Source organism: Aquila chrysaetos, chromosome Z (genome assembly GCF_900496995.4).
Source record: "Aquila chrysaetos chrysaetos chromosome Z, bAquChr1.4, whole genome shotgun sequence".
NCBI lineage: Eukaryota > Metazoa > Chordata > Aves > Accipitriformes > Accipitridae > Aquila > Aquila chrysaetos.
Genome location: NC_044030.1, coordinates 46,400,031 through 46,424,777, shown reverse-complemented (window position 1 = coordinate 46,424,777; position 24,747 = coordinate 46,400,031). Strand labels below are relative to the sequence as shown.

At 43.4% G+C, this 24,747-nt stretch overlaps 1 protein-coding gene across 3 annotated transcripts in view; it reads left to right on the top strand.

Moving 5' to 3' along the window:
* The window catches only part of PTAR1 (protein prenyltransferase alpha subunit repeat containing 1), a 44,984-nt gene that overhangs the window by 3,118 nt on the left and 17,119 nt on the right, over positions 1-24,747 (top strand). For all 3 annotated transcript variants that reach the window (XM_030004795.1, XM_030004794.1, XM_041120890.1), the window contains exons 2-3: positions 4,101-4,270; positions 16,724-16,790. In XM_030004795.1, the coding sequence (XP_029860655.1) occupies positions 4,101-4,270; positions 16,724-16,790 (237 nt within the window). The remainder of the gene's footprint in view (positions 1-4,100; positions 4,271-16,723; positions 16,791-24,747) is intronic.

Below are 24,747 nucleotides of genomic sequence, written 5' to 3'. Positions count from 1 at the left end.
GTAATAGTTAGTGAGAGGGGTCATCAGTGCAGAACTTTGTTACTGCAGCAGTTTCCAATCAAGTGGAGATTAATGTGAGAGCAAACAGTGAAAGTGTCATATTTATAGCTTCTTTAGAAGCAAATATTGGCTAGAAGTACTTTGGATTTCAGTAATATATTACTGGTCTTTCATTTATGAAAGATTTTAGTTGTACCACTAAGATAATGGGTAATCATAATGTGCAAATTCATTTATTATCTGAAATTCTAAAAGAGAATCGTGTGTATATGACACACTGCACGATAAGGAAAAAAAAGTTTCAACTCTTGGTTTTAGGCACCCTCTTCCTTACCTTTCAAATGTTGTAAATTTGTTAGCCATGTAGCCATTTCATGAGACTTATTTTAATGTAAAAATATACACTTTTCAAGTGTCCATGCTTTGGATTGTCTTCCAGTATTAAAAGCTTTACTCAGCTACATAGGTCCAGTCTTTATTGTCAGGAGAATCATAGTTGCATTGTATCCACTGATTGTGCCTCGTTCAGATCTCCCAGCCATTGTTTAATATCCTCTGTCTAATTCTGTGGGGAGAGATTGGGTTATTTTAAAGATGATCTTCCAGAAAAAAATGGGAGAAGGAATCTTCACATGGGCTACCCAAAGCTGAAGACCCATCACGGTAGCATCACAAGAAATGCCTCCTTCCCTAGCAGTACTGTGGTATTGTGATTATGTGAAAGAAGGAACTTTTTTGTATCATTATGGTTTTAAAAGTTTAAAGTAGGTTGGCTAGGGCTTATTTGGGGAGGGCCATTGAATGGCTGAGTCAACAGACTGGGACTCTTGAAGCAGGTCCTGCAGCAGCTTCTCAATACTGTTCTGCCACAGCTGAGGTTTGCACTGTGGACCAGGTCTGGATTGTGCAGCTCCGCAGTCTCCCAGGTCTCATCTTGCACATCTTCTTCAGCCTCATCATGGGCTGAAGAAGCTCTGTAACAGCTGCAGACTTCATGACAACCCAGCTAAAAATCTTCCACTAAGTTCTGGCTGCTTCCACGGTGTATTTTAGGAATGTGAACTAGCGTGGTATCCTGTAAATACAGAGATAATTCATGCAGTTTTTGGAACTTGGTGGTGCTTGCTTTGAGGAAAATAAAAGTAAAAGCACCAAGTAACTCCTAAAGTTCAAGAGACAATATCAGAAAACTGGGATAAGGAGAGAAATTAAATCTTACTTTCATAGTAGATGGTGCTTCTGGTTGTACAAAATATCGACAAACAGCAGCCCTCAATTGGCGTCTCCTTCAGGATTGTGAGCAACTTGCACCTGTCACTTGACCTAAATGGAAGCATCCTCCATCCTGCAATGAGTTTGGGCAATCCTGTCATGAACAGGCACATCTTCTGTCATGTGGCCAGGGGCGGTTTGCACAAGATGAAGGGTACTTCAGTCACTTCATTTTACAAGCACTAATTCAGTGGCACCTGCTTACGAGTCTTGCTGCAGAAGCTTTCTTTGGGTACATGATAGAGCAGAGGCAGTGTCTCTTCGGCTGACACACCTACCCTGTTACTTAGTCCTTCTGCAGATCGAGGGACCTTCAGGAGCAGAAATAGATGGTGGTTTGAATGAATTGTTTTGGCTGTGAGGTAGGCACCCCATCTTAGATAAATCTGCCCTCCTGGTATTTTGCATTGTGAATTCTGTTCCTTTTCAGGAGCTGAATGCCACATGTGATTTCTGAACCACACGGATAATCAAAAACAATACCAAGGTGTTGGAGACAACACTTCTACCAAATGACAAGTCCTGGTTTGCATCTTAGTAAAAACTGAGTAGTTAACAGATAAACCATTTTTTGTGTTGCACTGTATCGTGGTGAATTTCATTATGCAGTGGTCTAGTCCTCTGCCAATTTTGTGTTCTGACTTGTCAGCTCCGTGCAAAAAAACCTACCTGTGTGTCATTTTGGTACATTTAAAGCAGTGTTGTGAAACTTACCTCACCTTACCTCAACTTTTGTATTTGGTAAGAAGTGAAGGTGTGGATGGATGGTTTGGTTTGTTTTTTTTTTCTTTCTCTCCTTGCTGTTTACCCTTGGTATACTATTTGTAAGCAACAGCTGGTAAATTCTTGTGGTAATTCACTGAGTTAATTAGCAAAGCTGTGGGTGACTGCATCTTCATTGCAAGTGGGAACCTGTATGTCCCTATATGCAAGGCCAGGCAAAGTTTGGCCAAGGACCGAGTTTAACATTCATAAAAGAAAGGAGCCAGCAGTAAGTACAAACTTCAGGCTATAAGGTACCATGTTGAAAGAAGCAGACTGGAATGTCATTTTAGGTCTAATCTGACTAGCTTCTTGAAGAGCTTAACTTGTGTTGAGTGGAGCAGCAGAGATGAGGATCTTGCTTTGATACCCATTGCTTGCAGTTCATGGGGTAGGCGTTTTCCTCTCTCAGATGACCAGGGATCTGTAAGGGACCTGGGTGTGTGTTTGGAGACAGAGCCAAGTGATTTGTAAATATCTTACCTCGAGTTACGTGTGCTCTTTGTGGCTTGTGATGTATGGAAGATTAAATCTGCTTTCTGAACAAGCAAATATATTCTTAAACAAGGACCTGGCGTCACTCTTGATTACTTTCGTATTAATCCAGTGAGGACATGGAACTAAATCGGTACACTTAGGTTGTCCAGTAAGAAAATTAGGTTAAGATAATTGAATTGGGGTTGTGGGGCTGACACTTGGAGTGTGTCTGTAGACCTTGTATTGAGAAAATTTAAGGTGGAGAATTTGCTTTCTATCTGAGATCACAAGCAATTTTTTTTTTTCCTGACTAAGATCTAAGGATGTCCCTCCTCAGCAACAAAATTTTCCACTAAACAGGAGTTGGTGGAGAAATCATGCATAATGGAAATATAAAATAATGTTGCTTTCTGTCCAAATGAGTGTGAATGCTTGACAACCTGTGTTTGTTTTTAAGAATCTGTTAAAGCTGCACTTCCAACATCCCTACACACTAGAGAAAGCTGAGGAAAAAGTAAAATATGGTATGGCCCTTTCAAGCTAAACAGCTGAGTCTCTTCTGCTTTGGTTGCTGGTATGAATCTTTGTGGCCATCACTGCTTTTTTTTTTTTTAAAGCCTTGATTAAAGCCTCTCACACAAAGTTGCTGTTTAATCAGACTGGCATCTGTGTCTCAAATCTTCCCCCTGTTCAGCAGACTGCCTTGCATAGGAGAAGGGAAAATGGGACATGTGGAAACGTACATGTGGAGGTACACACGTTGCTGTCTATGTGACTTTCTTTTGCCTGATCTTTGGTTTCAAAGCACCTGGTCATGCTGCTGCAGGGCGCACTTGGGTACATTTGGGTCAGTCAGGTGCCTCTGCTGGTTAACATGTTTTGTTTCACTTGCAGTACCAGTTACAGCTCCATCGCATCTCCAGCACAAAGCCAGGGGTACTTGTGTTAATGCAGCTGAGTTAAAATGCTTAGGTGATAATCTAAAAATACAAATAAAGGGGCCTTCCTTATTTAGGATCTTTCGGAAAATCTAATAAAACTTTTCCTTTTATGTTAAGATTGAGAAGAGCCAGAATCACCAAAAGGAATCTTCCTTTTGAACTCATTCTGGCTCATCTAATCATGGCTATTACTTCCATAGTCTTCAGCAAGTCTTAAAATATTTCTGGTTTTCTGTCACTACAGCACTGGGAAGCTAATACAAAATTTTGTAGCGGCTCTTAACTCAAAACCACAACCGGCTTTTATATTATGTCTAAATAAATTGTGCAGAGGTAAAATACATTTACTGTTTTTGCTCAACTTAAATCTTTATTCATGCCTTAAAACATGTTTGAATCATTCATTTGCCAAGTTAATATACTGCGTAAGTTTTGCAGAGGATGGCTTTCTGAAAATGTATTTTACCCTACCTGCAGTCCGGCAAGAATCAAGAAGGTGAGTTGAGGATAATGAGTACAGATTTTGGTAAAAACGTGGAAAAAGGTGATGGACTAACTGGGTGGGAAGCATTGCCAGTCTACTCTATTGAGAAGAATAATTAGCATCTACTGGAAAGAAGTTTAATTATTTCTTTCTGTTTTTTTAAGAGATGAAATTGGATTAATACCCTGCCCTGAAGCCAGGTATAACCGGAGCCCTATCGTCCTCGTAGAAAACAAGCTTGGTGTGGAAAGCTGGTGTGTCAAGTTTCTTTTGCCATATGTCCACAATAAACTTGTCCTCTACAGACAAAGAAGACAATGGCTGAACAAAGATGGTAAGTTACCCATTTGGAGAATAGTATCTTTTGTGATTCTTGATGCACATTTTGTATTTATCATAGAACCATAGAATCATTTAGGTTGGAAAAAACCTTTAAGATCATCGAGTCCAACTGTAAACTCAACACTGCCAAGTCCACCACTAAACCATATCCCTAGCATCACATCTACATGTCTTTTAAAATATCTCCAGAGATGATCACTCAACCACTTTCCTGGGCAGCCTGTTCCAATGCTTGACAACCTTTTTGGTGAAGAAATTTTTCCTAATATCCAATCTAAACCTCCCCTGGCACACACAACTTGAGGCTGCTTCTTCTCATCCTATCGCTTGTTACTTGGGAGAAGAGACCGACACCCACCTCGCTACAACCCCCTTTCAGGCAGTTGCAGAGAGCGATAAGGTCTCCCCTCAGCCTCCTTTTCTGCAGACTAAAGAACCCCAGTTCCCTCAGCCGCTCCTCATAAGATTTATGCTCCAGGCCCCTCACCAACTTGGTTGCCCTTCTCTGGACACGCTCCAGCACCTCAATGTCTTTCCTGTAGTGAGGGGCCCAAAACTGAACACAGTACTCGAGGTGCGGCCTCACCAGTGCTGAGTACAGGGGAACAATCACTTCCCTGCTCCTGCTGGCCATGCTATTTCTGATACAGGCCAGGATGCTGTTGGCCGTCTTGGCCACCTGGGCACACTGCTGGCTCCTATTCAGCCAGGCGTTGACCAACCCCCGCAGGTCTTTTTCTGCTGGGCAGCTTTCCAGCCACTCTTCCCCAAGCCTGTAGCGCTGCATGGGGTTGCTGTGACCCAAGTGCAGGACCCAGCACTTGGCCTTGTTGAACCTGATACAATTGGCCTCGGCCCATCGATCCAGCCTGTCCAGATCCCTCTGTAGAGCCTGCCTTCCCTCAAGCAGATCAACATTCCTGGCCAACTTGGTGTTGTCTGCAAACTTACTGAGGGTACATATTTTAGTCTATGTTGTCTATTTTGAATTGTTAAGGAATTACAAACAGATGTGACATGGGAGATATTTGACTGCTTACAAAGTGTCCTATTCTGTTCAGAGCAATAATGAAAAAGGATAACTGTAGTTTAAGAAACTAATTTTTTTGTTCATGGTTTCAGGTCTCTTCTAAATAGCAGTCAGCATAAAAAATATTCTTACTGTAGACTTATCTCAGTGTCTTATTTCTGGTGTTTATTTTTTTTTTTTTTTTTTTTGAGGCTTCTTTCTAGTATCTTCTACCTGCTGCGGCATTTTCCACATTTTTGTGTCCCAGAAAGAGGGATATCTTTTCTGTTGAAGGAAAACTCGTGACTATTCACAGAGTTTAGACCTTTGGTGTCTCACATGCACCTGGGTTTCAGTTCGGGCCTGTTACCATATTTTAATTTTTTTCTGTTTGCATGAAACTAGCCTAATCCATAAAACACTGGCTGTGTCCATTGTGCTTTAAAATGACTGTCTCGGACTGTCTTCCCCTCCTGGAATGCACCCAACAGCCACTATTCATTGGGTTGTTGTCATGGTTTAAGCCCAGCAGGCAACAAAGCACCAGAAGCTGCTCACTCACTCCTCCCTCCTACCTCCTGCTCCCTGGTGGGATAAGGAGGAGAGGATATAAAGAAAAGCTTATGGGCCAAGACAAGGACAGGGAAGGATCACTCACTCATTATGGTCATGGGCAAAAAAACCCAGACTCAACTTGAGGAAAAAACAAAATCAATTTAATTTACTACCAATCAAATCAAAACAGGATAATAAGAAATAAAACCAAATCTTAAAAACACCTTCTCCCCACCCCTCCTTCCTTCCCAGCTCAACTCCACTCCCGGTTTTTCTCTACCTCCTCTCTCCAGCAGCGCAGTGGGACAGGGAACACGGGTTGGGGTCAGTTCATCACATGTTGTCTCTGCCGCTCCTTCCTCCTCAGGGGGAGAACTCCTCACTCTTCCCCTGCTCCAGTGTGGGGTCCCTCCCATGGAGACAGTTCTCCACGAACTTCTCCAGTGCGAGTCCTTCCCACGGGCTGCAGTCCTTCACAGACTGCTCCAGTGTGGGTCTGTCATGGTTTAACCCCAGCCAGCACCTGAGCACCACACAGCCGCTCACTCACGTCCCCCCTACCCAGTGGGATGGGGGAGGGAATCGGAAAAAAAGGTAAAACTCGTGGGTTGAGATAAGAACAATTTAATAGAACCTTGAGGCACACGTCAGACTTCCCCATCTTTTCGCATCACCCACCAAATGCACCCAGGTCCTTGAGCAAAAGCAATTCCACGAATGGGGTTACCTCTGCCTGAGGCAGGACTAAACCAGACTGTCTTCCCTAACGTATTTTTAATGTGCACTACAGGGGCTTTGTCCCCTTCTACAGTACGTAAAAGTTCTGACTGGGCAGGGCCATCCTGATTGGCAGATCCTCTGGTGTTGACTAACCAAGTGGCTTTCGCTAAATGTGTATCCCAATGTTTGAAGGACCCAGCCCCCATTGCTCTCAATGTAGTCTTTAACAGTCCATTGTATTGTTCAGTTTTCCAGGAGGCTGGTGCATGATAGGGGATGTGATATACCCACTCAATGCCATGCTCTTTGGCCCAGGTGTGTATAAGGTTGTTTTGGAAATGAGTCCTATTGTCTGACCCAATTCTTTCTGGGGTGCCGTGTCGTCACAAGGCTTGCTTTTCAAGGCCTGGGATAGTGTTCTGGGTGGTGGCTTGGGGCACAGGGTATGTTTCCAGCCACCTGGTGGTTGCTTCCACCATTCTAAGCACATGGCGCTTGTCTTGTTGAGTTTGTGGGTGTGTGATATAGTCAATCTTCCAGGCTTCCCCGTATTTATATTTCAGCCATCACCCTCCATACCATGGGGGCTTCAGCCGCTTGGCTTGCTTAATTGCAGCACGTTTCACATTCATAGATAACTTGTGCAATAGTATCCATGGGCAAGTCCACCCCATCTATATGTTGCATCTCTTCCCTGGTGGCCTGAGGTGTTGTGGGCCCATCGAGCCATAAATAGCTTGCTCTTATGTTGCCAGTCCAGGTCCACCTGAGCCACTTCAATCTTGGAAGCCTGATCCACCTGTTAGTTCTTTTGGTGTTCTTCAGTGGCCCAACTCTTGGGTACGTGGGCATCTACGTGACATACTGTTACCACTAGCTTCTTTAGCTGGGCAGCAATATCTTGCCACCGTGCAGCAGCCCAGATGGGTTTGCCTCTGCACTGCCAGTTGCTCTGCTTCCATTGCTGTAACCACCCCCACAGGGCATTTGCCACCATCCATGAGTCAGTATAGAGACAGAGCACTGGCCACTTTTCTCTTTCAGTGATGTCTAACGCTAACCGGATGGCTTTCACCTCTGCAAACTGACTCGATTCACCTCCTTCAGCAGTTTCTGCGACTTGTCGTGTAGGACTCTATACAGCAGCCTTCCACCTCCAGTGCTTTCCCACAATGTGACAGGACCCATCAGTGAGCAGGGCATATTGCCTCTCATTTTCTGGCAGTTTATTATACAGTGGGGCCTCTTCAGCATACGTCACCTCCTCCTCTGGCGATATTCCAAAATTTTTGCCTTCTGGCCAGTCTGTGATCACTTGCAAAATTCCTGGGCGACTGGGGTTTCCTATGTGAGCTCATTGTGTGATCAGCACGACCCACTTACTCCATGTGGCATCAGTTGCGTGATGTGTAGAGGAGACCCTCCCTTTGAACATCCAGCCCAGCACTGGCAGTCGGGGTGCTAAGAGGAGCTGTGCTTCACTACCAACCACATCTGAGGCAGCTCGAACTCCTTCATATGCTGCCAATATCTCTTTTTCAGTTGGATTATAATGAGCCTCGGATCCTCTGTACCCCTGACTCCAAAACCCCAGGGGTTGGCCTTGGGTCTCCCCAGGTGCTTTCTGCCAGAGGTTCCAGGTAGGGCCATTCTCCCTGGCTGTGGTATAGAGCACATTTTTAACATTTTGTCCTGCCCGGACTGGCCCAAGGGCTACTGCATGAACAATCTCCTGCTTAATTTGTTCAAAGGCTTGTCGTTGCTCAGGGCCCCATTTAAATCGTTCGTCTTCTAGGTTACTTGATAGAAAGGGCTTACAATTTGACTGTAATTTGGAATATGCATCCTCCAAAAGCCCACAACACCTAAGAAAGCCTGTGTTTCCTTTTTATTAGTGGGTGGGGACATAGCTGTTCTTTTGTTGATCACATCCATTGGGATCTGATGACACCTGTCTTGCCATTTTATTCCTAAAAACTGGGTCTCCTGTGCAGGTCCCTTGACCTTACTTTGTTTTGTGGCAAAACCAGCTTTCAGAAGGATTTGGTTTATTTTCTTCCCTTTCTCGAAGTCTTCTGCTGTGTTGCCCCATATGATGATGCCATCAATGCATTGCAGGTGTTCTGGAGCTTCACCCTTTTCCAGTGCAGTCTGAATCAGTCCATGGCAAATGGTGGGGCTGTGTTTCCACCCCTGGGGCAGTTGATTCCAAGTGTACTGGATGCCTCTCCAGTGAAAGCAAATTGTGGCCAGCACTCTGCTGCCAGAAGGATTGAGAAAAACGCATTAGCAATGTCAGTTGTGGTGTACCGCTTGGCTGCCTTTGATTCTAGTTCATATTGGAGGTCTAGCACGTCTGGCATGGCAGCACTCAGCAGCAGCGTAACTTCATTCAGGCTACGATAGTCAACTGTTAGTCTCCACTCGCCATTAGACTTTTGCACTGGCCATATGGGACTATTAAAGGGTGAGCGAGTGTTGCTGATCACCCCTTGGCTCTCCAGTCGACGAATCAACTTGTGGGTAGGAACCAGGGAGTCTTAGTTCATGTGATATTGCCGCTGGTGCACTGTTGTGGTAGCAGTTGGCACTTGTTCTTCAACCCTCAGCAACCCCACAATCAAAAGGTCTTGAGAGACACCAGGCAAGGTAGACAGCTGCTTAATTCCCTCCATCTCCAAGGCAGCTATACCAAAAGCCCATCAATACCCCTTTGGATCCTTAAAATACCCTCTCCTCAGATAGTCTATGCCAAGGATGCACGGGGCCTCTGGCCCAGTCACAATACGGTGTTTCTGCCATTCACTCCCAATTAGGCTTACTTCAGCTTCCAGTAGTTAGCTCTTGTGATCCCCCTGTCACCCCAGGAATAGAGATGGGTTCTGCCACTTTATAGCTTGATGGCATTAGAGTACCACTGTGCACTGGTGTCTACTAAAGCCTTGTACTTCTGTGGGTCTAACGTGCCAGGCCATCGAATCCACACAGTCCAATAGACCTGGTTATCCCTCTCCTCCACCTGGCTGGAGGCAGGGCCCCTCTAAATCTGGTCAGAGTGTCCGTTACCAACTTCTTGTGAAGTTGACTCAAAAGCCCCTTCAAGAGGATCAGAAATAAGATCAGCCCTTCTACTCTCTTTGGAAACTGGAGCGGCATTTTTCTTGGGAAAATTCCGTGTTGTGGTGCTTTTTCCTCGCAACTCACCTACCCGAGCATCTAGGATCGAGGTAGGTTTTCCATCCAATTTCCTCATGTCCTCTCTGTGGTCAGATAGGTAGAATCACAGGGCACCTCGTGGTGTGTTCCTTCTATATTCTCTCTGGCAGAGGAACGCACACTCCTAATAGCTGAGGCATTGGTCCTTACAGATGAGGAGTGGGACATATCCTCTTTGATTTGCTGGACATCCTGGGACAGCTTCTCCACAGCCACAATGCAGACTTGTACGGAGGAGTTAAGATTTTCTTCGCATTGCCAGAGTTGCTGAGTGATTTCATCCACCATCGGTGCCTCTTTGTCTTTCAGGTCATTACTGCCAGTGTGTTGGCATAGGACGATGGTGCGCTCCGTACAAACTTCCGCCACATGGGTCATGTGCATTGGACTTTGTCTGCATCTTTAGGTGATTGTGTGTTATCTGAGTCACAATAAATCGTCTCTAGCACGGCTAATTCCCTCAGGTATTGGATACCTCTCTCCGTGGTGGTCCATTTGCTTCATACAATATCATCCTGAAAAGGGTACCATTCCCTCACACTTGAGAGGAGTCGCCTCCAGAGGCTGAGGGCTGGTGCCCTTTTCCAATTGCCTTGTCAATGCCACCTTCCCTGGCAAGCAATCCCAGCTGCTTGGCTTCCCTACCTTCTAATTCCAGGCTACTAGCCCCACTACCCCAGCATCGGAGCACCCAGGTGATAATGTGCTCACCTATACAACAGCCAAAATCTTTTCGTGTATCCCACAGCTCACTCAAGGATAGGGATCGGGTGATTACCTCTGGTTCTGCCTCTTCCTCCTGTTCCTGTGATGACCCTGGTTCACCTTCATCCTTCGCTAAGTGAACTGGGTTTTTTTGTATATTTCTTCTTCTGTACGGGGGGCAACTGATACTGATGCAGGGGTTGGAGTGGCCGCAGTGCCTGTCACCTTGTTGTTAGATCCAAGGTCCTTCTCTTCCCCTTGAGGATACTGAGTGGTATTAAACAGGGTTCAACGGGCATGGGCCAGGACGCAGCACATTGCAGTGAGTTGTGTCTCCCTGGAATTGTCAGGGTGATGACAGCATACTTTTTCCAAATGTTCTGCTAGTTTTTCAGGATTCTGCACTTGTTCAAGGGTGAAGTTCCAAAATACCAGAGGTGTTTTGGAACACCACCCTAGGCATTTGCCCATACTACCCCCTACACCCTGCCACTTGTAATTATGCAGCCTCAGGGCAGACCTCTGGGTGATCTTCTTCAATAGTTGTTTAACCTTAAACAAGGCCTGAACCACATTCAGGAATATGCTAGTTCCTAGCAATAGGACCATACTGGTCTCCATGTCCCAAGGGTATTCAAATTTTCCAAAATTCTCGAACGCCATTGTAACGAGACTGGGGAAGAAATGTGTCTCACCCATAGATTGGCTCTCTGAGGAAGAAGGGTGAATGGTGTAATTATTAATAGCTTCCCACAGATGGCTCCCGAAGTATAGAAGTGACGACAATGCTGAATGCAAACACCGGATTAGTTCCGCAACCGGTAATTTTATCATACCATAAGCCAGTATTACACAATACATCAAAGCGAAAACCTTAATCCACCTCCCACAGATGATAAGCAGCAGCACAGGGACTCCACACAGCAAGTGAGGTGATACATAACAGAACTCTAAAAACAAGTGCCACAACTCTAAGAACTCATAAATCAACACAGTGACCAGTGACTATTAGACCAATGTAATAAATGCTTGTAACAAATTCATTTTAACAAGCTCTGGTTAGGCTTGTCATTGTCTCAACCCTTCATGCCCCACGTTGGGCGCCAAACGGACTGTCGTGGTTTAGCCCCAGCCAGCAACTAAGCACGACACAGCTGTTCACTCACTTCCCCCCACCCAGTGGGATAGGGGAGGGAGTCGGAAAAAAAGGTAAAACTTGGGTTGAGATAAGAACAATTTAATAGAACAGAAAAGAAGAAACTAATAATGATAATAGTAACACTAATAAAATGACAATAGTAGTAATAAAAGGATTGGAATATGCAAGTGATGCACAATGCAATTGCTTACCACCCGCCGACAGACACCCAGTCAGTCTCCAAGCGGTGATCCCCCCCAGCCCCACTCCCCCCAGTTTCTATACTAGATGTGATGTGACATGGTATGGAATACCCCTTTGGCCACTTTGGGTCAGCTGCCCTGGCTGTGTCCCCTTCTTGCTGGCTGGGCATGAGAAGCTGAAAAATCCTTCACTTTACTTAGCAACAACTGAAAATATCAATGTTATCAACAATCTTCTCATACGAAACTCAAAAACATAGCACTGTACCAGCTACTAGGAAGACAGCTAACTCTATCCCAGCTGAAACCAGGACAGGGTCCCTTCCATGGGCTGCAGTCCTTCAGGCACAGAGTGCTCCAGTGTGGGCTTTCCCACGGAGTCATGGCCATCTTCGGGGGCATCCCGAAATTTTAGCAGAAACTAAACTGCAGTGGTGGAGGGAATGAAGGCAGAAGTCTTTCCCAGGTGGACTCACAGAATTGTGTCTAACGTGGCATAAGTAAGCATAATCTATCAAGAGATGTTACATTTTCTATATGTTTGAAATATCTTCAAGGCTTTTCCTCCAAATTCCTTTTTGTAGGCAAAAGTGCATGCTTGGATTTTGGCAAGGTAATTGTTTTCTTCTGAGTATAGTGAAGGTATAGATTTGTTTATTACTGCAACAAAAACTCAATTGCATATTCTATTGATCCTTAAAATAAACAGTAGTTTCAAATGTAGTCTTGTTACCTCTTTTGTGTTGTTTGAATTACTGTAAGCCATTTTAAATAGAACAGAGAAGAAAACCAGCATGCTGATTCAAGTGTCTGTTTTTAGATGTGGTGTCTGATACTTTTCTAGCAGGATCCTGGAAGAAGGAAGTGCTTTATACTCAGTCATTGATAGCTTACTGTGACAGATGTTTAATTCAGTTATGGTGTCTTTTGGATACTTGGAATCGAGAATCATGACTACTTCTCTTATTGCTATTGTTCCAGTTTAGAAATTCTAATTTTACAATATGTTTTTGTCCTTTCTCCAGTATTTTTTTAATTTATGAATGCATATTATTTGTATTGTCACAAGATGGTTTTCTGAAATTGTTACAAACTTCTCTTTTTATGCAAAGTATTGTTGTGCATAGTCCCAGAATATCCTGATTTCCCATAAATCTGTGTTTCTACTTTTACAACACTCTTCTGAAAAGCACATCTTAGTGCAATACACTTATAAAAATAAAAATCTGGATACAGCCATATTTAAAAAGAAAATGAACTAAAAACATTGTCATATTTGTCCTTTTGCAGCTGGGGAGACTTTCAAGTACAAAAGGACATGTATGTTGTGAGCACCTATGATGCTATAGTTTGCTTAAAATGTATCCAGCAGAAGGTACTTTTAAATTGTAAATAAAAGACATTGATTTTTGTTACTGACACAGAGGGAGCTAGCGGGCAACTACTGTCATTGTGTGCCAGATCTGTCGTAAGACTTTCTATTGAAAAGTGGCTCAGAGGTTACTAAAATTGTGTCATTTGACATCTCTGGCTCAGAATCCACACTTCATGAAATCTTCATCTGTTACGTATTGCACAAAGCATCAAAGAACATCAACATGAAAGAACTGGGTATTGCTCTGAGATTTTCCTTTTGTCTGCTTCTTTGATAATGTTCAGGATACAGTGAACCTCTGTAATGGGAAAACAGACAAAATGTTAGACAACCTTCTCTTCAAATTGGGCTTGATTTGGTGCTATTCCAGACCTTTGGCGTTACTAAAATAGTCATGTTAACTGGAAATCATGACTTAGTAGGATAAACAAACTATATTGTTCTAAGTGGAGTCATGTAGACTATGAAAACAGTTTCTAAAACGTATTCAAAAGACTGAACTAGGCTGGAATAAGCTTTTGCTTAACATGTCTTGTCAACCATATCATATACAGTGGTAGTACCTAATAATTACTAAAACCATTATTCTATTTAGAAAATCCAGCACTCACAAATTCAGAATTTTTTATGACTTGGTTCAGAACTGCCTCTAATCCTGTTTTTTGTTGCCGCATTTTGCTGCGTCTCTACTTTTATTCTGCACTGCACAGTTCCATTTACCTTTCCCTCCTATAGCAAACAAGTTTCCCACCTGTAGCAAATGAAAAAGTCCTGCAGACATCTGTTCTATTGCACAGTCCTGTTGCATCGATACTTACCATGGTTGAGCATTGGAGCCTTCAGATGCAGCCTACTGACCTCTTGGCAAAGTGATAAGCAGCTGAAAATAAAGTTCACCATGGGAAGTGTCAATCAACCTAGATTTGGTGTGCTGAACTCTGCATAGTATGTTTCAAAAATTATACTAAGCCAGCAATTTGCTGGCAGTCCAGATTAAATATAACTTAAAGCAAGTTTAAAATATATGTGACTCGCTTGTCTAGGGGAGAAACTAGTATTAAAGTTTCTTGTGTTTTGGATTTTGTGGGTTTGGGGGTAGAGGGGGTTGTTGTTTGTTTGTTTTTGTAAATAATCACCAGTTGGAGAGAAAGTTGGCTGGATGGGGTAAAAATGCAATTAAACGAATAAAGGTATTTAGCCTTGCTTTGTGTTAGCAACAAAACTTGCAATTCCTGATATTATTTTTTTTTTCTTTGAAGAAACTCTCAGTTGCCATGTAGTAGGTACTGTGAATTTGATGTAAAAAAGATATATGTTACCTTGGAGGAGTTATTATTAGCTCATGGCCTATTGCATTTTGAAAGGCAATTTTTGTGTATTGTTTATGACACAAGGTAGTAGTAGCAGAATAATCAGAGCACTTAATTACTTATATTTGTGATATGTAAAATTGAGAGATTTTAAAAATACAGAATAACTACTGATATTTTGAGAAGGTAGAATGGAAAATTAAACAAAACAATGACAGCTCACAATTTTAACTATAGATCCTTATAAAACTGGTATTTTGTTAAATGTTGCCAATGAAGTTTTTGAATGTAAATTGAAACATTAGCCAGCAAAACACTTAGTAGGTGTTTAATTTTACATATGTGAGTAATCCTGGATATTTCAATTGGGCAATTCATCTGTCTAAAATTAAATAGGTGTTGAGGTACTTTGCTGGTTCAGGGATTGGATAAGTCAAAGAAAAAGCTTTGTAAGCTTAGGCAGCAAATTAGAAAGCTTTGCACATATGAGAAATATTCATTCCCTGGCAATAAAGAGGGGTTTAAAAGGAAATCTTTCATTAAAGGAGAAAAAAAATCTCAACTAAAACTCATGAAAATGGAAAGTTAAGTTAGTGCCTTGAGATAATTTTAAAAATATCACCGTAACAACTTAGTGCACTGAAGAACTCTGCCCCACCTCCCTCCCCCCCGCATGACATGATGGAATAACATGTTCCCATAAGCGGGAACATCATGGGAAGCACCAGATTACTTTGTTGGACATAAGTGAACGAGCAGTCATACAGTAATATACAAAAGTACTCCACTTTTTTGACCCACTTAAATATTAACTTCTCTCAAAGTCTTGGTTCAAAGATACACGAAGCCATGTTCCTTTGCATTTTGAATTAATACGCTCCATTATTGTTGCATTTCATCAGTGACTTTTTAAAATTTCATTTTACAGTCATACTAACTGCACTGACCAGAGATGTAGTTCCATGAGAATACCCTCTTTTTCCTTTTCCTTTTCCTTTTTTTCCTTAAAAAGTAATAAAGTGCCTCTTATTTGCTGGAAATCACCTGGAGTACAATCTGTTTAGTATGTTAAATGCAGGGTGATTAGGAGAGAATGTAGCCCAACTTTCTTGGCAGTAAAAGCCTGGATAGTCAACTTCAGTTTTGAAGCAAATTTCTTCTTCTTACTCAATTGCAAAATTACTATGTAAATTTAAGAATTGTGTTTGTGGCACAGGTTAACTGATCTGACGCTGTGTCTCCTGAGAGCAGAGTTTAAGGGAGCCAACATAGTGATAGTCCCTAGTATCTCAAGCTTAAGTGGAGATGCCTCTTGAATCCCTGCTGTTACCCTGGTGGGACTCAAAACTGCTCAAAAGGTGCAGTGGACTGCAAAGGGATAGGTTACAATGAAATTACTCTTCCATTCTCAGCAACTGTATACCTCAGTCTTGATTTTACAACATTGTTAAAAATAAGTGTAATACATAAATCTACAGTCTGTCCAGTGCTTAAATGCAGGGATACAAACAAATGTTCTGTTTGTTCTTTTTTTAGTGAATTAGTCTTAAAACCTCAGTCTGAAGGAAGGCTGTCACTTCAGAATATATTTAAAGTGTTTTCTGTGCAGTTAGCAGTTATTTTGTGATCCTGATTGATCGTCATGGTGTTTCATATTCCTAGCTACAGGTTTTTTATAGTATGTGTATTTTTTGTAATGGTATGGTATATGGCAGCCACCTGCAGCTCAGACTTTTACTGAAATAGTAGGGTATATTTTTAATGGTACTATCTTATTTAAAAATTGTTGGATTTTCTTTGAAGAATTCTCTGTTTATGCTATATATAGTGTGTCTGAAATTTAAATCACTAAATACTCACAGATTCTATGTAATGGCTGTCCCTCGCTGAGGGCATACTGTATGTTTGTTTATAGCAGTACAGATAGAGGTCAGAAACTTCCAGCTGCAAACTTCTCAGATGTAGGTTGTTAGCAAGACAGAAGTCCATTATTTTAAATAGTGAAAAGGGAGGATATGGCAGATTTTGCTCCCTCTTAAATTAAGCTAGCATTTCTTCTGGAATGAGACAGAGCAGTGTTTTACAGAGGTGGGGGCACCCATAGGTACAGCAGCCTGTGGAGGAGAGACTTTGAGGAAGGACAGGGAGTGCAGAGAGAACGCTGCTGTGTGTGAATCATTACTAATTTTTGTTTCTCTTGTTCAATCATTTTAGAGCTGATAGATATCACATGTACCCTGTTGCTGCTGAACCCCGACTTCACCACTGCTTGGAACGTGAGGTACGTTGCACTCAGCAAATGACATCAGAAAGACCTGAGCCTTATGTTTGAGTCAGCTGTAAGCTTTGTTTTAAGTGGTAATTAGTGACACAGCAACAGCTTTTCAGCTGAAGGAATGTTAAAAATCTCTTCTATCCTGTATGCCTTGCAGATAGTTTCAGACTGCCTTTTTTTTTTTTTTTTTTTTTTTTTTTTTTATATTGGTAGTGCAGGCTGAAGATTACACTGCTGCATGTGAAGGCACATGTTTGGCTCGCATTTTGAGGGGATAGAAGTCCCATTGAACTGTCACTCCTTTTCCCTTCTGTCAGTTAAGGAAGGCCGTTTGTAACCTTTAGATGGGCATATCCTTTTTGCTGAATCACATAGTACCCAACTGATGCCTGCTGTCTTCACTGTTTTCCATTTTACCCCTCTTTGAATATTATATGTGAGTCCTTTTGAGATAACAGTTCGATTTGCTGCCATTACTGGTGCAGCTCATCAAAGCTGAATAGATACATTGCAAGAGAAGGGGAGGAAAGTGGCCGTCCTTTATTCCGGATGCATTCTCCCCGACCCTGCTCCTTTCTTGTACCTGTTGGGATTATCTGTCTTCACCATTGGTCATGCTGCAGCACCTGACCAGGAGGCATGATGGAGGAGGAGCAGGAATTTACCTCCTTGCTCTTAATGGAGCCCACAAGCAACAGTTCTTTAGAACCCTGTAATCTGATAATTTTTGTGTAAATCTCAGAGGTGGGGGAATACTCTCTTTCTGCTGCCTAGGTAAGACTGGAGACAGTTTTAAAGGAATAGATTTAGAAGGGCTGGAGGGCTGACAGAAAATTACATGTTAGGGTCTAGGAGGGCTGTCATTAAAAATAGGACTTTTGCAGTTAAGATGCATTACTGCAGTAGGAAAAATTAACAAAATCTCCTGGAAAGATGATGGCTGCGGGTAGCTGTCAGCCCTAGATATGCCAAATTCAGCTTTTTTTTTTTTTTTTTTTTTTTTCTTCTTTCACTGCTGGTGTAGTTCTGAAGGATTCTGCTGTGATCTGTATCTTTCTAGCATCTCAGGTCTAAGAAAGGTGGATGAAAGTGATAGCAAAGGGCTTACTGTCATGAAAATGTAAGGCTTGAGTAGCTTTCAAGTGATAAAATGGAATTAGAAGCATGTATAAGTACTAGAGCTACTACAGTAATGTAGTCTTGTGGTACTTAAAACTGATTTCAGGTTTTTGTTTTAGGTTTTGTGGAATATTTTTAATGCAAATGTATCCATTCTTATTAGTCTAGCTTTTTTTCTGCCTGACGGCTGAAAGAGTTTGGTCTTACGTACATGAGAGGAGTAGTTCAAAGTTGTAAATGGAATTAAAAATGTTCAGGAATATGGATGAGGATTGTTTTCACTTTTATGACATATATGGTTTACCAAAGTATACAAATTACTACATAAGATGGCGTTGCTCCCCAAATTCTTGGCCAGTGACCTGATTGGCAGTCTGTCTTTGAAGCTTCATTTAGCATTCAGAGAGAAGCCGTTATACCAGCCAGTCAGTAGCTGTGGAGTTTACCGCTGAGCCTGCTCTAGCCAAGGGACTGCATTGGTGAATCTGACCCTAGGTTGTTTTAGGCTGCTGCTGGGAGTTTGCTCTTTTGAAGGGTAGGAACTTAACTGGCCCAACATTTCAGTTTCTTTTTTATTCTGTGAAATTCCTACTTCAGTAAATGACAGGTCAAGCTAGCCAGACATATGGCATATACAGTCACAGAGTAGAGGACAGACTGTTCTGTACAGATGATGAATGTAAATCCTTTTCTGAGCTAGTATAAGCTAGGAACTAATTGTGTGGGACTTGCACTTGGCTTGCAGAACTTGATGGATCTGCCGTGGGATGATTGTTATCATCTTGCTCAGAGGATGTTTGTTGTGCCAGATTCATCTTAGTTTCTCCACACACAAATTCACTGCTTTATTTTAAGGGGGAAGAGCATCACAGGCTCTAAGTAGCCTGGAAAATAAGAAGTGTAATAGTTATTTGCTGAATAGCAGCCCTGCACATAGAGTGTTTCCTTTAGAATTTAATGACCCTTTCATTTTAGGCTGGGATAATCCCTTTTTCCTATGTTGAATTCTCTCTTGAGAGCTTCAGAGATAGTGGTTGACTCAATAGCAGTGAATTTGGAGATACAGAGAGTTGTTCGAGAGTAGGAAAAGGAAATCTCTTCCTTGGAAAGGAGACAGGACTTGACAGAGCAAGAAGACTGGAGTGGCGGTGTGGAAGGCTAATGAGTATTTCAGCTCAGCTGACAATCATAGAAGGTTGTATCTGGTTAATGAAACACAGGAGAACATAAAACTTCAAATGTGTTAACCGCTAAGAAGAGATAGGTAATCTATCCTGACTTTGTAGCTATTCTAAACAATTGTAATATGCCTGCATAGGTTTGTCTTTTATTTATTTATTTTAATTAGAAGTGACTGGGAAGCTACGGAAGGGCAGGGACTATAACCTAAACCATGAGAACTGTGTTGTGTAGGAAGGCCATGCTAAAGAATAGGAGACATGTCGCTTCTTAGAACTCAGATGGAAATCCCTGTTATACTGAATGGACAACAGGACATCCCCAGTTGTTAATCATAATTTCAGTTATCCTGTGTTCTTAGTAGTTGAAAAAACTTCCAAGTTAAAATGACCAAAATCTTTATGTAAGTGATTGTAAAGGAATTGTCATAGGTGTTTTTGTTCTTGCTGATATACTTGCTGGCAGGTACAATTGATCAAAAGTGAAAAGACATTAGATAACAAGACGCTCTGAAAAGTCAAATGTTTTCCTGTCAGATATCAATGACTTCAAAGGTGTCAGCAAAAACATAAGGCACGTCAAAATCACTTCATACTATCTTTTATGGGAGCTAGAGTTTTGAAGGCTAAAATGTTATCTATGGTCCACATGACAAAAAAGTGAGCTAGAAATTATATATCCAAGTTGGATGTTTGCTGAAAGAGCTTGAAAGAGGTTTATTTGGGAGTATATGATACTTTAGTCATACTTGTGATTGAAGTCCCTTAGTTGTGAATGGGAGGGTCTGTCATCTGAAAAATCTATGAAGCTAAAAAGTGCTTTTCTACCACAGCAGTGAATCTTGTCTGTAATGTTTCTCAACTTTGCAAAAGAGTAAATTTACTTTACAGTTAATGCTTGAATATAGAAAGCAATTTCTTCACCAAGAGTTTAGGTTTTGGGAGGTAGGTGGCCTGGTAGTCTAAATCTTTGTTACATATGTACGTGTATTTGTTCTGAGTGTTAGACTGATCTAGGCTGCTTTTTCATTGTCCATGTGGTAAGTGATTTTTACCAAAATGTCACCTTTTGCATTGCAGTAATAGGGCAATTATTCCACCTGTTCTAGTGTTGACATTCCCTGAATCTTTCTCTTGCCTGCTTTGCAAAAGTCAATGCACTGGCACCAAACAGTCTGCTCAGTCTGCCACTCCTGGATGGTATACCTGGATTTCCTGTTGAGCACCTGCTAAAAGCATCCAATCTGAAACATGCTGGAACTTGATTCAGATAAAAGCAAATGTCCTAGTAGCTAAGTTTCTGATCTCTGCAAATGGTATCAGGAGCAAAATTTCCTTAAGGATTTATTCGACTGTTGGTTCAGTAGCAAAAGAAGGGTCTAGGCTAGTGCCTAGATGTATACATCTCACCATTTTTCTTGAATTTGAAATAATATGTTGCTCACTGTTAGTGTTGCCACCATTAGCTTCTGACTGTGGGTATACAGTTCAGTTAAAGCAACACAAAGCCAATATACCAGGTGGAGTCAGTTTTCTACTGAAAACTTCCAAAACAGACAGAAAATGACGGTAAGTGCTCACACTAAAGGAATATGTCAATTTTTTTGTGAGAGTTGGGCCATAACTTTAAAGCCACATTACGTGTTCTGTGTTAGACTGCAGAGAATTTTCACCTTCTTACTGGATAGCAGCTTTTTTCAGAGTGTATTTCCTTCCTGTCCCCTTCCCCCTGCCCCCCCCCCCCCCCCTTTTTTTTTGTCAGAAAATTGATCATCTGCTCTTCACCTACTAGTCCTCCTCTTGTTGAACCTGGTGCCATGCATATCATTATGATGAACCATAAATTATGAAAAAAACCCAACCCACAACCCCCCAAAAACCAACCAAACAAAAAAATCATAGAATCATTTAGGTTGGAAAAGACCTTCAAGATCATCGAGTCCAACCATTAACCATGCCCACTAAACCATGTCCTGAAGTACCCTGTCCACTCGCTTTTTGAATAGCTCCAGGGATGGTGACTCAACCACTTCCCTGGGCAGCCCATTCCAATGTTTGACAACCCTCTCAGTAAAGAAATTTTTCCTAATATCTAACCTAAATCTCCCTTGCCTCAACTTGAGGCCATTTCCTCTTGTCCTATCTCCAGCCACCTGACAGAAGAGACCAGCACCCACCTCACTACAACCCCCCTTCAGGTAGTTGTAGAGAGTGATAAGGTCTCCCCTCAGCCTCCTCTTTTCTAGACTGAACAGCCCCAGTTCCCTCAGCCGCTCCTCATCAGACTTGTGCTCCAGGCCCCTCACCAGCTTCGTTGCCCTTCTCTGAACACGCTCCAGCACCTCAATGTCTTTCTTGTAGTGAGGGGCCCAAAACTGAACACAGTACTCGAGGTGTGGCCTCGTCATTGCCAAGTACAGGGGAACAATCACTTCCCTGCTCCTGCTGGCCACACTATTTCTGATACAGGCCAGGATGCCGTTGGCCTTCTTGGCCACCTGGGCACACTGCTGGCTCCTATTCAGCCGGCTGTCAACCAGCACCCCGCAGGTCTTTTTCTGCTGGGCAGCTTTCCAGCCGCTCTTCCCCAAGCCTGTAGCGCTGCATGGGGTTGCCGTGACCGAAGTGCAGGACCCGGCACTTGGCCTTGTTGAACTTCATACAATTGGCCTCAGCCCATCAATCCAGCCTGTCCAGATCCCTTTGTAGAGTCTCCCTACCCTCAAGCAGATCGACCCTGCCCCCCAACTTGGTGTCGTCTGCGAACTTGCTGAGGGTGCACTCGATCCCCTCATCCAAATCATTGATAAAGATATTAAACAGAACAGGGCCCAACACCGAGCCCTGGGGAACACCACTTGTGACCCACCGCCAACTGGATTTCACCCCATTCACCACTACCCTCTGGGCTCGTCCATCCAGCCAGTTTTTCACCCAGTGAAGGTGCACTTATCCAGGCCACGAGACGCCAGTTTCTCAAGGAGTATGCCATGAGAGACAGTGTCAAAGGCCTTGCTGAAGTCAAGGAAAATAACATCCACAGCCTTTCCTTCATCCACTAGGCGGGTCACATGGTCATAGAAGGAGATCAGGTTGGTCAAGCAGGACCTGCCTTTCGTAAACCCATGCTGACTGGGCCTGATTCCCTTCTTATCTTGGACTTGCCATGTGAGTGCTCTCAAGACAAACTGTTCCATAATCTTCCCTGGTACTGAGGTCAGGCTGACAGGCCTGTAGTTCCCCGGATCCTCCCTCCGACCCATCTTATAAATGGGAGTCACACTGGCAAGCCTCCAGTCCTCTGGGACCTCCCCTGTTGACCAGGATTGCTGATAGACGATAGAAAGTGTCTTGGCAAGGACCTCTGCCAGTTCCCTCAGTACTCTTGGATGGATCCCATCAGGTCCCATAGATTTCTTGAGTGTCCAGATGGCATAGTAGGTCCCTAACTTCCTCCTGGATTAAGCGGGTATGTTGTGCTCTTCATCCTTACCTTCCAGCTCAAGGGGTGGAGTACCCTGAGGATGACTGGACTCACTATTAAAGACTGAGGCAAAGAAGGCATTAAGTACCTCGGCCTTTTCCTCATCACTGGTTGCTACGTTCCCTTCTGTATCCATTAAAGGAAAGATATTCTCCTTGGGATTCTTTTTACTGTTAACATATTTGTAAAAACATTTTTTGTTGTCCCTTACAATAGTGGCCAGATTTAGTTCTAGCTGAGCTTTTGCCTTTCTAATTTGCTCTCTGTATGATCTAACAAGATCCCTGTACTCCTCCCAATTTGCCCGCCCTTTCCTCCAGAGATGATAAACTCTCCTGTTTTTTCTTGACTCCTAGCAAAAGCTCCCCATTCAGCCAGGCTGGTCGTTTTCCTTGGCGGTTCGACTTGCGGCACATGGGAATGGCCTGGTCCTGAGCCATTAAGATTTCCTTCTTAAAGAACGTCCATCCCTCCTGGACCCCTTTGCCCTTCAGGACCGTCTCCCAAGGGACTCTCTCAACCAGTGTTTTGAAGAGGCCAAAGTTTGCCCTCCGGAAGTCCATACTGGTGGTTTTGCTGACCACCTTCTTTGCCTCACCAAGAATTGAAAATTCTATCATTTCATGGTCGCTAAGCCCAAGACGGCCTCCAACCATCACACCTCCCACCAATCGTTCCCTGTTTGTAAACAACAGATCTAGCAAGGCTCCTACCCTGGTTGGCTCACCCACCAGCTGTGTCAGGAAGTTATTTTCCACACACTCCAGGAACCTCCTAGACTGTTTACTCACTGCTGTGTTGTATTTCCAGCAGATGTCTGGAAAGTTAAAGTCCCCCACAAGGACAAGGGCACACAATTCTGAGACTACTGCCAGCCGCTTGTAGAACGATTCATCTGTCTCTTCAACCTGGTCGGGCGGTCTATAACAGACTCCCAGCACAATATCTGTCTTATTGGCTTTCCCTCTCATCCTCACCCATAAGCACTCCACCTTGTCATCAGAATCGTGTAGCTCTGTACAGTCAAAACATTCCCTAACATAGAGAGCCACCCCACCACCTCTTCTACTTTGCCTATCCCTTCTGAAGAGCTTGTAGCCATCCATTGCAGCACTCCAGTCATGGGAGTCGTCCCACCATGTTTCCGTGATGGCGACTAAGTCATATCTATCCTGCTGCACAATGGCTTCCAGCTCCTCCTGTTTATTGCCCATGCTGCATGCGTTGGCATAGATGCATTTGAGCTGGGTTATCGAATCCACCCCTAACATTGGCATGCTGCCCCCAGGCTCATCTCTGGTGCACCTAGTTTTATCCCTTACCCCCTTCAAACCTAGTTTAAAGCCCTTTCTATGAGCCCTGCCATCTCATGAGTGAGGATTCTCTTACCCCTTTGAGATAGCTGGACACCGTCTGTCGCTAGCAAGCCCGGTGCTGTGTAAACCTCCCCATGATCAAAAAACCCAAAATTCCACCTGTGGCACTAGCCTCTGAGCCACGTATTAACCAGGTGTGTTTTCCTGTTCTTTTCAGTGTATTTCCCTGCCACTGAAGGGATTGAGGAAAACACTACCTGTGCTCCCGATCTCTCTACTAATCGTCCCAGTGCCCTGAAGTCCCTTTTGATTGCCTTTGGATTCCTCTCTGCAATCTCATCACTGCCAACCTTCACAACCAGCAATAGGTAATAATCAGAGGTCCAAACCAGACCAGGGAGTTTCCTGGTAATGTCTTTTACCCGGGCCCCAGGGAGGCAGCAGACTTCCCTGTGGGATGGGTCAGGTCTGCATATTGGTCCCTCTGTCCCCCTCAGAAGGGAGTCGCCTACGACAATTACCCTCCTTTTTCTTTTTCCAGAGGATGTGAGAATGCATGGGGCTGCCTGACTGGGCCTAGGCACCTCCCTAGATAGGGCTTCATCTACACCCTGACCTTCACTGGCCTGGTCCTCAAGTTCCAGAGCCCCATACCTGTTGAGTAGGGGCAACTGGGAAGGTGAGGGAGACTTGGAGGGGTTTCGCCTGCCTCCCCGAGCAGGGACCTGTATCCATTCCCCTCCATCTCGTAGGTCCCCTCCTGCCTGGTGGCAGGAGGGCAGGGGAACCTCCGCTTCTTGCGGAGCCTCCATCCGCTGCCTCTGCCTCAGGGATGGTAGGGTGTGGGCCCACCAATCTATCTCCCT